At 43.4% G+C, this 13,386-nt stretch overlaps 1 protein-coding gene across 1 annotated transcript in view; it reads right to left on the bottom strand.

Annotated features, from left to right (window-relative positions):
- Nucleotides 1-13,386, bottom strand: part of LOC144493944 (dynein axonemal heavy chain 8-like) — a 1,661,706-nt gene that overhangs the window by 1,498,010 nt on the left and 150,310 nt on the right. Inside the window, exon 12 of the mRNA XM_078213521.1 lies at nt 3,828-4,025. Coding sequence (XP_078069647.1) covers nt 3,828-4,025 — 198 coding nt within the window. The remainder of the gene's footprint in view (nt 1-3,827; nt 4,026-13,386) is intronic.

The following is a 13,386-nucleotide window of genomic DNA, read 5'->3' as shown; positions in this document are numbered from 1 at the left end:
CATGGTAGCACAGTGGTTAGCACTGCTGCCTCACAGCACCAGGGACCCGAGTTTGATTCCCGGCTTGGGTCACTGTCGATGTGGAGTTTGCTTGGTCTCCCTATGTCTGCATGGGTTTCCTCCAGGTGCTCCGGTTTCCTCCCACAGTCCGAATGGCTGGTTAGGTGTATTGGTCGTGCTAAATTCTCCCTCAATGTCTCCGAACAGGCATTGGAGTGTGGCAACTAGGTGATTTTCACAGTAACTTCATTGCAGTGTTCATGTAAGCCTACTTGTGACAAATAAATAAACATAAATTTAATTTTCGCTGTAGGCTACTAAAGAGAATATAGATTTAAATATAGTTAATAGCACACATTTCTGCTTTGCTACTGATTGCAATTGTAGATTATAATCCAAATTGTTGTTATTCATTATCATTCCTCAGTTTAAAAAAAAAGCCTTAATTCTAGATTTTTATTCTTAATGAAACCTAGAGTAACCTATTCATTGTGAAGGAATTTTGTTTGAGACTTATGATAAGTATTAGACTGCAGTTTTTATGTGTTAAATTTGTTGCCCTAGATTTCAGAATTTGAACATACCAACCCTTGAGTCAGAAATTGAAGTTATAGTAGAACGTATTATCCAGCACTATGCAGGAGAGTTAATGTTCGTACATAAGGCAAGAATGGCGACTTTAAATTAAACCATTGCATTCGTGGGGGAATTGGAACTCTTGCAGGACAGGGAGCATATCATCAGAAAGCAATGGCTCACGAGTTGCAAGAATTTAAAGTGCACTGACCTGTCCTCCACAATTGCACTGAAAGGAAGGACTTGAGTTGTACTTTCATCTTAAAAGATGCCTGCTTTTTAATCAGATTTTATGACACTTACAGTGGGAAAATTATGGTGTTCGATGTCAGAGGTCAGGATAGGAGTGGGGTGTTGGACATGGGAGCACCCAGACACTTCTATATTGTAACAGTCCCTTTTATTCAGGAAATAAAACTTTGCTCAGAAGTTTGTTGAGCTGAACCATGTCAAGCATCTTTTGGAAGTCCACATACACCATGTTAACAGCATTGCTCTCAACGCGCTCTGTTACCTCTTCGAAAAACTTCACCAAATTAGTTAACATAGAAAGAAACATAGAAAACCTACAGCACAAACAGGCCCTTCGGCCCACAAGTTGTGCCGAACACATCCCTACCTTCTAGACCTACCTATAACCCTCCATCCTATTAAGCTCCATGTACTCATCCAGGAGTCTCTTAAAAGACCCTATTGAGTTCGCCCCCACCACCACTGACGGCAACCGATTCCACTCGCCCACCACCCTCTGTGTGAAAAACTTACGCCTAACTTCTCCCCTGTACCTACCCCCCAGCACCTTAAACCTGTGTCCTCTCGTAGCAGCCATTTCCACCCTGGGAAAAAGCCTCTGAGAGTCCACCCGATCTATGCCTCTCAACATCTTATATACCTCTATCAGCTCTCCTCTCATCCTACGTCTCTCCAAGGAGAAAAGACCGAGCTCCCTCAGCCTATCCTCATAAGTCATGCCACTCAATTCAGGCAACATCCTTGTAAATCTCCTCTGCACCCTTTCAATCTTTTCCACATCCTTCCTGTAATGAGGCGACCAGAACTGAGCACAGTACTCCAAGTGGGGTCTGACGAAGGTCTTATATAGCTGCATCATTATCCCCGGACTCCTAAACTCAATCCCTCGATTGATAAAGGCCAGAACATCATACGCCTTCTTAACCACCTCCTCCACCTGCGGGGCCGATTTTAGAGTCCTATGGACCCGGACCCCAAGGTCCTTCTGATCCTCTACCGTACGAAGAGTCTTTCCCTTTATATTGTACTCCTTCATCCCAAAATGGACCACGACGCATATATCTGGGTTGAAGTCCATCTGCCACTTCTCCGCCCAGTCTTGCATCCTATCTATGTCCCTCTGTAACTTCTGACATCCCTCCAGACTATCCACAACCCCACCAACCTCCGTGTCATCGGCAAACTTACCAACCCATCCCTCCACTTCCTCATCCAGGTCATTTATGAAAATGACAAACAGCAAGGGTCCCAGAACAGATCCCTGGGGCACACCACTGGTGACCGACCTCCATTTAGAAAAAGACCCATCTATACCCACTCTCTGCCTCCTTTGGGCAAGCCAGTTCTGGATCCACCGGGCAGCAGCCCCTTGGATCCCATGCCCTCTCACTTTTTCTAGAAATTCTAGAAATTTTCTCAAAATTGTGCTCATACCATCATTAATTAACAGAGGCCCCCTTCCCCAATTTCCACCTTTTCTTTGCTTGCTGTCCTTCCTAAATATCCTGTCACCTTCAATATTCAGACCTCAATCCATTTCCTCCTCTAGCCATGTCGCTGTAATGGCTATCAAATCATACTTATTTACTTTTATGTGCACTGTTTTGTTTTGATTGCTCCATGCATTCAGATACAGAGCATTTAGTTTTATCCTTTTATACATTTTATAACCTTTAGTCTCACCTGTTGATTTACTGCTAAATTAGTATAACTCTATCCCTTCATTTCACAGCATATTTTTCTGTTTCCATAATAATACCTTTCACTTTTGCCTTGTCTCTCCACTGATCTTCCCAAATTTTATCTCTTGCCCCTAGTATTTAGATTAAAACCCTCTCCACTTCCCTCCTCATGTGGCTCATAAGAACAGCCCTCCCATCACTGTTCAGATGCAGTCCGTACCAATGGTACAGATCACACTTTACCCAGCATTGGTGCCAGCTGTCCCAATGGTACAGAACCCACTTCTCACACATCAGTCTCTGAGCTATGTATTCATCTCTCTAATAATTCCTCCTCTCCCAGTTTGCACGTGGCTTGAATGATAATCCAGAGATTATGACTCTTAAGGATCTGTTTATTAATTTGCAGCCAAACTCCTCATACTGGCTGTATGGAAAGCTTTGACAATATGTGTACAATTACTTCAAAGAGGCACACAAGGTTAGCCTCTTGGACTATGAACTCCCTGATTGAAGTCATAGTTGCACGGCCTCCCAAGTGACATGCCCCTTTTGCAACCTTGTGGAGTCCGTGGACCATGTCTATGTTTCATGTTATAGGCTGCACTCCCTTTTCAGTTTCCTCAAAAACCTTTTGTTAATGTTTTGTTTGCACTTCAGCCTCACGCTCCTGATCTACGGGCATCCCATGCGGAGGGGGAAGCGGGGAAGGAGGAGGACCTCCTCGTGAACCTGCTCCTGGACCTGGCTCCTGGACCTGACTATCCACAACCCCACCAACCTTCGTGTCGTCGGCAAACTTACCAACCCATCCCTCCACTTCCTCATCCAGGTCATTTATGAAAATGTCAAGTTTTTAAAAGTTTTGACATTATTCTTTCAGTTAGTAAATGTGAACCTCAATTTCTTTTCAAAAGTTACTATCTCTCCAAGATCATAACACAATCTCAGTCTTGAGTACATTTAGTGACTGAGCATCCATAGTCTGATGGAGTTGAGTATTCCAAATATTTACAATTCAGTGAGGATAATTTTCCTCTTTTCAGTGATAAATGGACAACATATTAATCTTTAATCTATTATTCAGATTCCCCAGTCAGGAAAACCATCATTATAAAATATTTGCACAAATCCCCAAATCCCCACCACTTTATATTTTAGCAAAATGAGAGTACCGAAAGATACGAGTCCTTCAGGAAAGAAAGGTAAAACGGAAAGGGAACATTTAAGTAAAGAGAGGACAGTAAATTTAAGTTAATAAGCTAACATTAGCTATGTACTACTGATGGAGTTTATTCTCCTTGACTCTGCTGTTACCTCTAAATCGAACATTTGTTTCATGAATGCAACATAGTCTGTATTGAACTCCTTCTTCCGAGGATCCAGAATGTCATAATGACTCTTTTTCAGATTTAGATAGATATTCTGGAATTTGATTGCCAAAATCTCTATTCCTTCAATTGTAGAATTCTGCAATGCAGAAAATGTTTTCACTGCTTTGACCATTTCTATGATCTGCAAATTCAATTAAACATCCGTTAGATTCTCTATCTTTAGCACAATTTTATAAAAATTATTAAATTGTTCATTTAAAAGATAAATAATTTCATTAATATCATTTTCTTTTGGCAGTCACCCGAAAATGTTACATGGTTAATTATATTTGCCACTGAATCTTGGACTTGGTTGTTTCACTTTCCACTCAGCATTCTGAAGAACATGGCTTACCCACCCCTTGTTGAGCTTTCTGTGTGATGAAGGAGTAGAACAGTCTGTGCCAGTTCTCCCCAGTTCCACCCAGGTGAAAATCCAAAACAAACTAGCAGAAGAGTTAATTTCGGAGTAAGTGATCAGAAAAATGTGTCGAGGCCCTTTGGACTTCCATCGATTGGTGATTATTCTATCCAGTTTGTTAAACCTCAAGAAGCATCCACCAGGATATTTCAGGATAGACAGAATAGATGCATCCTAATGAGAAATAAATTCCAATCATCTGTGGTTAACGAAAAAGTTAAAGACAACCTGACTCGTGTTTCACGGCAACAGAGGCAGCCCGTGTTGGTCTGGGGCAGGGTCCTTTGGTTCTGCCATTGTCAACAGGGTCTCCTATTGAATCAACTCCTTGCCACCAGGAAATCCGTGGTAGGGGGTGCACCACAGGTGGAACAGAAAGATGCCGCTTGCATGAGCGGCCAGAAAATTCTGGTCAGTATTTGTGCAAAAGCGAATGGTAGGTCAAAAGATTGCAAACAACATAAAGAACATCAGATAAAATGATTGTTAAGGAGGGAACAATAAGAGTGCAAGAAAAAGCTTGTCAGTGATATAAAAATGGGCAGTAGGAGTTTCTATAGATATTTAAATAAGAAATTAGTTATTAAAGTGAGCATTGTTCCGATAGAAACTGCGTATTGGGAATTAGTAATGGAAAGTAAGGCTTTGGTAGATTAATTAAACAGGTATTTTCCTTGTGCCTTCACTAAAGAGGGCACATGTAACATCATAGCTGTAAATCAGGAAATAAAATGGATGGAGGAACTCAGGAAAATTACCATCACCAGGGAAGAAAATTGTTATATATGCAGGCTGACAAATCCCTGGTTCGTGATGGTCTTGAAAAAGTGGCTAATGATATTGTTGATGCATTGGTTTTAATTTTCCAAAATTAGCTAGATTTGGAGAAGGTTCCATGAGATTGGAAGATGAGAAAACATAACTCACTTATTCAAAAAAATGAGGGAGACAGAAGTCAGGAAACTACAGGCCAGTTAGCCAACCATCTGTAAGAGGAAAATGTTACAAGCCATTTTTAAAGATGTCAGAGCAGGGCACTTAGAAAAATTCAAGGCAATCAGGCAGGGTCAACATGGTTGTGAAAGTCATGACATGGAGTTGCCGGCGTTGGGCTTGGGTAGGCACAGTAAGTAGTCTCACAACACCAGGTTAAAGTTCAACAGGTTTATTTGGTAGCACGAGCTTTCGGGAACACTGCTCCTTCATCAGGTGAGTGCAGGAAATCCTGTTGTGAAAGGGAAATCAGGTTTAACCAATTTATTGGAGTTCTTTGAAGGATTCACATTGCTTTTGACTTGATTTGATTTGATTTATTATTGTCACATGTATTAGTATACAGTGAAAAGTATTGTTTCTTGCATGCTATACAGACAAAGCATACCGTTCATAGAGAAGTAAAGGAGAAACTGCAGAATGTAGTGTTACAGTTCTTGAGTCAGTTGGTACGTGACCTCAGACTTTTGTATCTTTTTCCTGACAGAAGAAGGTGGAAGAGACTATGTCCAGGGTGTGTGGGGCCCTTGGTATGCTGGCTGTTTTTCCATAGCAGCGGGAAGTGTAGACAGGGTCAATGGATGAGAGGCTGGTTTGCGTGATGAATTGGGCTAAACTCAGGACCTTTTGTAGTTTCTTGCAGTTTTGGGCAGAGCAGGAGCCATACCAAGCTGTGATACAACCAGAAAGAACGTTTTCTTTGGTGCATCTATAAAAGTTGGTGAGAGTCGTAGCTGACATACCAAATTTCCTTAGTCTTCTGAGAAAGTAGAGGCATTGGTGGGCTTTCTTAGCTATAGTGTCAGCATGGGGGACCAGGACAGATTGTTGGTGATCTGGACACCTAAAAACTTGAAGCTCTCGACCATTGATGTAGACAGCGGCATGTTCTCTTCTACGCTTCCTGAAGTCGATGACAATCTCTTCATTTTGTTGATATTGAGGGAGAGATTATTGTTGTTGCACCTGTTCATCAGATTCTCTATCTCATTCCTGTACTCTTTCTCTTCATTGTTTGAGATCCGACCCACTACCGTGGTGAAAATCGAGTTGGAGAGGAATTTAGCCACACAGTCATCAGTGTATAAGGAGTATAGTAGGGGCTGAGACACAGCCTTGTGGGTGTTGAGGGTGATCATGGAGGAGGTGTTGTTGCCTATACTTACTGATTGTGGTCTGTCGGTTAGAAAGTTCAGGCTCCAGTCACAGAGGGAGGAGCCGAGGCCCAGTCCACACAGTTTGGAGATGAGTTTCGTAGCAATAGTAATAATCGTTGAAGGTTGAGCTGTAGTCAATAAATAGGAGTCTGACATTGGTGTCTTTGTTATCTGGGTGTTCCAGGGTTGAGTGCAGAGCCAGGAAGATGGCATCTGTTGTGGACCTGTTGTGGCGGTAGGTGAACTATAGTGGATCCAGGCAATCCGGGAGGCTGCAACTTATTCATGCCGTGACTAACCTTTCGAAGCACTTCATAATGATGGATGTCAGAGCCGCCGGACGATAGACATTAAGGCACGCTGCTTGGTTTTTCGACCGGGATGATGGTTATCTTATTGAAGCAGATAGGGACCTCAGATTGTTATAAAGAGAGGTTAAAGATGTCTGCGAACACCCCCGCCATCTGATCCATGCAGGATCTAAATGTTCATCTGGGTACCCCATCCGGGTCGGTCGCTTTTTCTGGATTGATCTTCGAGAAAGCTGCTCTGACATCTGCAATGGTGACCCCAGGTACAGGTTCATCCGAGGCTTCCGGGGTGGAGGCATGCTCTCACTGACCTCTTGCTCAAAATGGGCATAGAATGCATCGCGCTTATTAGGGAGGGGTGCGTTGGAGCCAGCGATTTTGCATGCCTTTGTCTTGTAGCCTGTTATGTCTTGCAGACCTGGCCATAGTTGGCGGGGGTTCGTGTGGCTAGCCCGGGGCTCTAGCTTGGTCTGGCACTGTCTTTTGGCATCTTTAATAGATCATATCTGGCTTTCTTGTCCAGGTCAGGGTTGTCTGACTTGAACACAGTAAGAAGTCTCACAACACCAGGTTAAATCCCAACAGGTTTAATTGGCAGCACAAGCTTTTGGAGCACTGTCCCTTCATCAGGTGAGTGGGAGTTGTGTTCACAAACAGGGCATATATAGACACAAACTCAATTTACATGATAATGGTTGGAATGCGAATCTTTACAGGTAATCAAGTCTTAAAAGTACGGACAATGTGAGTGGAAAGAGGGCCAAGCACAAGTTAAAGAGGTGTATATTGTCCCCAGGAAAGGATGCCCCGATGGTACATTGGGGAGACCATGCAGACGCTACGACAAAGGATGAATGAACACTACTCGACAATCATCAGGCAGGAGTGTTTCCTTCCAGTTGGGGAACACTTCAGCAGTCATGGGCATTCAGCCTCTGTTCTTCGGGTAAGCGTTCTCCAAGGCAGCCTTCACGACGCACAATGCAGAACAGAACATAGAACATTACAGCGCAGTACAGGCCCTTCGGCCCTCGATGTTGCGCTGACCAGTGAAACCAATCTATAGCCCCTCTAATCTACACTATTCCAATATCATCCATATGTTTATCCAATAACCATTTGAATGCTCTTAATGTTGACAAGTCCACTACTGCTGCAGGCAGGGCATTCCACGCCCTTACTACTCTCTGAGTAAAGAACCTACGTCTAACATCTGTCCTATATCTCTCACCCCTCAATTTAAAGCTATGTCCCCTCGTGTTAGCCATCACCATCCGAGGAAAAAGGCTCTCACTATCCACCCTATCTAATCCTCTGATCATCTTGTATGCCTCTATTAAGTCACCTCTTAACCTTCTTCTCTCTAACGAAAACAACCTCAAGTCCCTCAGCCTTTCCTCAGACGATCTTCCCACCATACCAGGCAACATCCTGGTAAATCTCCTCTGCACCCTTTCCTATAATGCGATGACCAGAACTGTACGCATTACTCCAAGTGTGGCCGCACCAGAGTTTTGTACAGTTGCAGCATGACCTCCTGGCTCCGAAACTCAATCCCTCTACCAATAAAAGCTAACACACCGTACACCTTCTTAACAACCTATCAACCTGGGTGCCAACTTTCAGAGATCTATGCACATGGTCACCCAGATCCCTCTGTTCATCCACACTACCAAGTATCTTACCATTAGCTCAGTACTCTGTATTCCTGTTACGCCTTCCAAAGTGAATCACCTCACACTTTTCTGCATTAAACTCCATTTGCCATTTGCCACCTCTCAGCCCAGCTCTGTAGCTTATCTATGTCCCTCTGTAATCTGTCACTTCCCTCCGCACGGTCTACAACTCCACCGACTTTCGTGTCATCCGCAAATTTACTAATCCATCCTTCTACGCCCTCATCCAGGTCATCGCTGAGCAGAAACTGATAGCCAAGTTCTGCATACATGAGGACGGTCTCAACCGGGATCTTGGGTTCATGTCACACTATCTGTCACCCCCACGACTTGCCTGGGCTTGCAAAATCTCACTAACTGTCCTGGTTGGAGGGACAAACAGAGTAAATATGTGGGGTTACGGAGATAGGGCCTGGGTGGGATTGTTGTCAGTGCAGGCTCGATGAGCTGAATGGCTTCCTTCTGCACTGTAGGGATTCTATGATTCTATGAAAACAGTGATAATTTCTCTACTTCAGATTTAATGATCCATTGGTCACATTATTGTTGAGTGCAGTGAGTTAAAATCATTTCAATTAAACCAGAAATTTGTCATAATTTAAAGCCTGTACTTATCACTTTAAATACGTTTTACTGATCCCACATGTGAATATGATTAAAAAACGTTAATTCTAAAATGAGTTGGTAATGTATAGTATTTAGGTAAAAATGGGTTTAACTATATAATAGTGTTAATCATTGTACAAAGTAAGTGTACATATATTTATGTGATGAATGATACTGGGCTTTTAAAAAATGTATTGCTATCATGTTTCTTGTAAGGGTATGTTTAAAATTCAGCTCCATTTTTTTCACTGCGCTGATTTGTCTGCATCAGGCAGCTCACATGGGAGAATGCAGGCTATGATTGATTTTAGAATCATAAAATCAAACAGTGCAGGAGGAGGCCAGTTGGCCCATCAAATCTGCACTGACTCTCCAAAAGAGCATCTTACTATCCCTGTAATCCCACCTATTTATCCCACTAATACCCCTAACCTACACATCATTGGATACTAAGGAGTAATTTAACATGGCCAATCCATGTTAACCTGTACATCTTGGACTGTGGGAGGAAACCAGAGCACTCAGAGGAAACCCATGCAGACACGGGGAGATTGTGCAAACTCCACACAGACAGTCACCCAAGGCCAGAATTGAACCCGAGTCCCTGGCGCAGTGAGGCAGCAGTGCTAACCACTGAATCACCGTGCCGCTAGGAATATGATTGTTTTAATTTGAGTTAATTCATTTTAGTTTATTCCCTGGGGTTTTAGAGTAGGGTTTTGATTAATTGATAGGTAGGTTGATTGATAGAGACAGTCGTGTGTTAGTATGGTGGAACTTAGGTTAAAGCAAAAAAACAGATTTTGCCTGGTTCTGGAAGAAGCAAGAGGTGTCTTTCGGTCATTCTCTTTCGCTGGAGGCTGCTGCTTGAAGCTGTTGGAAACAGAAACACACAAAATAGGTGCAGGAGTAGGCCATTCGGCCCTTTGAGCCTGCACCATCATTTTACATAATCATGGCTGGTCATGCACTTCAGTATCCCACTCCTGCTTTCTCTCCATGCCCCTTGATCCCCTTAGCCACAAGGGCTATGTCCAGCTCCCTCTTGAACATATCTAATGAATTGGCCCCAACAGCTTTCTGTGGTAGAGAATTTCATAGGTTCACAACTCTCTCAGTGAAGAAGTCCATCCTCATCTCAATCCTGAATGCTTTCTACTTATTCTTAGACTGTGACCCCCCCAGTTCTGCACTTTTCCAACAATGGGAACATTCTTCTGAGCCTGTCCAGTTCGATCAGAATTTTATATGCTTCTGTGAGATCCCCTTCTAAATTCCACTGAGTACAAGCCCAGTTGATCCAGTCCCTCTTCATGTGTCAGTCCTGCCATTCCAAGAATCAATCTGGTGAACCTTCGCTGAATGTCCTTCCTCAGACTAGAAGACCAAAACTGCACACAATAAATACTTTGGTTCTGTCTTCACAAAAGAGGACACAAATCAAATGTCAGAAATGTTGGAAATGCAAGATTTAGTGAGAGGGAAGAACTGAGTTAGATCAATATTAGTAGAGAAATGGTGCTGGGAAAATTGATGGGATTGAAGGTGGATAAATCCCCAGGGCCTGATAATCTACATCCCAAACTACTTAAGGAAGTAGCTCTAGAAATAGTGGATGCATTGGTGGTCATCTTCCAGGATTCTATAGACTCTGGAACAGTCCCTGCAGATTGGAGGGTAGCTAATGTCACTCCAATATTCAAAAAGGGAGGTAGAGAGAAAACAGGGAATTATAGACCAGTAAGCTTAATGTTGATAGTGGGGAAAATTCTCAAAGCTATTATTAAGGACTTCATAGCAGAGCATTTAGAAAGCAGTGGCAGGATCAGACAGAGTCAGCATGGATTTATGAAGGGGAAATCATGCTTGACAAATCTTTTGGAATTCTTTGAAGATGTAACTAGTAGAGTTGACAAGGGGGAGCCAGTCGATGTGGTATATTTGGACTTGCAGAAAGCGTTTGACAAAGTCCCGCACAAGAGATTATTGTGCAAGATTAACGTGCATGGGATTGGGAGAAGTGTACTGAGGTGGATAGAAAACTGGTTGGCAGAGAGGAAATAAAGAGTAGGAATTAATGGTGCTCTTCAAATTGGCAGACAGTAACTAATGCCGTGCCACAGGGAACAGTGCTGGGACCCCAGCTATTCATAATAAATATTAATGATTTGCATGAGGGAACAAAATGTAACATCTCAAAGATTTCAGATGATACCAAGTTGGGTGGGAGGGTGAACTGTGACGCGGATACAGTTCACAGAGATCCTTCAAAATGATCTGGACAGGTTGGGTGAGTGGGCAGATCAGTGGCAGATGCAGTATAATTTGGATAAATGTGAGGTTATTCACTTTGGAAGCAAAAACAAGAAGGCAGATTACTACCTGAATGGCTGTAATTTGGGAGAGGGGAGTGTACAGCAGGACCTGGGTGTCCTTGCGCACCAGTCACTGAAAGTAAGCATGCAGGTGCAGTAGGCAATAAAGAAGGCAAATGGCATGTTGGCCTTCACTGCAAGAGGTTTCGAGTACAGGAGCAGGGATGTGTTGTTGCAATTATATAGGGCCTTGGTGAGGCCACACCTAGATTATTGTGTGCAGTTTTGGTCTCCTTTTCTGAGGAAGGATGTTCTTGATCTCGAGAGAGTGCAGCAAAGGTTTACCAGGCTGATTCCGGGGATGGCGGGACTGATGTCTGAGGAGAGATTGACTCGGTTAGGATTGTTTTCACTGGAAAACGAATGAGGGGTGATCTCATAGAGACTTAGAAAATTCTAACAGGACTAGACATGGTAGATGCAGGGAGGATATTCCCGATGGTGGGGGAGTCCAGAACCAGGAGTCACGGTCTGAGGATTCAGGGTAGTATGGAGCTGAGGAGACATTTCTTCACTCGAAGGGTGGTGAACCTGTGGAATTCATTACCATTGGGGGTAGTTGATGCCAAAACATTGAATATATTCAAGAGGCGGCTAGATATAGCACTTGGGGTGAATGGGATCAAAGGGGAGAAAGCAGAATTAGGCTATTGAGTAGGATGATCAGCCATGATCGTAATAAATGGCGGAGCAGGCTCGGAGGGTCAATGGCCTCCTCCTGCTCCGATGTTCTATGTTTCTATGTAAGGTTTACCAGGTAAACCTTTTCAAGGTGCGTGGCCTCATCAAAGCCCTGTATAACTGCAGCAAGACATCATTACTCCTATACTCAAATCCTCTTGCTATGAAGGCCAGCATGGCGTTAGATTTCCTCATTGCCCGCTGTACCTTCATGCCAACTTTAGCGACTGTTCCACCATGACACCCAGGTCACATTGCATTTCCTCTTTTTCCAAACTACCACCATTCAGATAATAATCTTCCTTCCTGTTTTTGCTACCAAAGTGGATACTCTCACACTTATCCACATTATATTGTATTTGCCAAATATTTGTCCACTCAATCAGCCAGTCCAAGTCACCCTGCAGCCTCTTAGCATCCTAGTAGAAAGGGTCGAGGGCTTCAAGTTTTTAGGTGTCCAGATCATCAACAACCTGTCCTGGTCCCCGCATGCCGACACTACAGTTAAGACAGCCCACCAACGCCTCTACTTTCTCGGAAGACGAAGGAAATTTGGCATGTCAGCTATGACTCTCGCCAACTTTTACGGATGCACCATAGAAAGCATTCTTTCTGGTTGTATCAGAGCTTGGTATGGCTCCTGCTCTGCCCAAGACTGCAAGGAACTACAAAAGCTTGTGAATGTAGCCCAATCCATCACGCAAACCTGCCTCCCATTAGAGGGTTAGATGGAGAGAAATTTGTTGAGTATATTCAGGAGGAATTTCTCATTCAGTATCTGGATGGCCTGACTAGAGAGGGGGCAAAACTTGACCTTCTCTTGGGTAATAAGGAAGGGCAGGTGACAGAAGTGTTAGTGAGGGATCACTTTGGGACCAGTGACCATAATTCCATTAGTTTTAAGATAGCTATGGAGAATGATATGTCTGGTCCAAAAGTTAAAATTCTAAATTGGAGCAAGGCCAATTTTGATGGTATCAGGCAGGAACTTTCAAAAGTTAATTGGGGGAGTCTATGGGAAGGCAAAGAGACATCTGGTAAGTGGGAGGCTTTCAAAAGTGTGTTAACCAAGGTTCAGGGTAAGCACATTCCTCTGAGAATGAAGGGCAAGGCTGACAGAAGTAGGGAACTCTGGATGACTCGGGATATTGAGGCCCTGGTCAAGAAGAAGAAGGAGGCACATGGCATGCATAGGCAGTTGGGATCAAGTGAATCTCTTGAAAAGTATAGGGAGTGTGGGAGTAGAGTTAAGAGAGAAATCAGGAGGGCAAAAAGGGGACACG

The sequence above is a fragment of the Mustelus asterias genome, chromosome 5 (genome assembly GCF_964213995.1).
Source record: "Mustelus asterias chromosome 5, sMusAst1.hap1.1, whole genome shotgun sequence".
Classification (NCBI taxonomy): Eukaryota; Metazoa; Chordata; class Chondrichthyes; order Carcharhiniformes; family Triakidae; genus Mustelus; species Mustelus asterias.
Note: the sequence above shows the minus strand (reverse complement) of the source record. Positions and strands in the feature narration are given on the sequence as shown.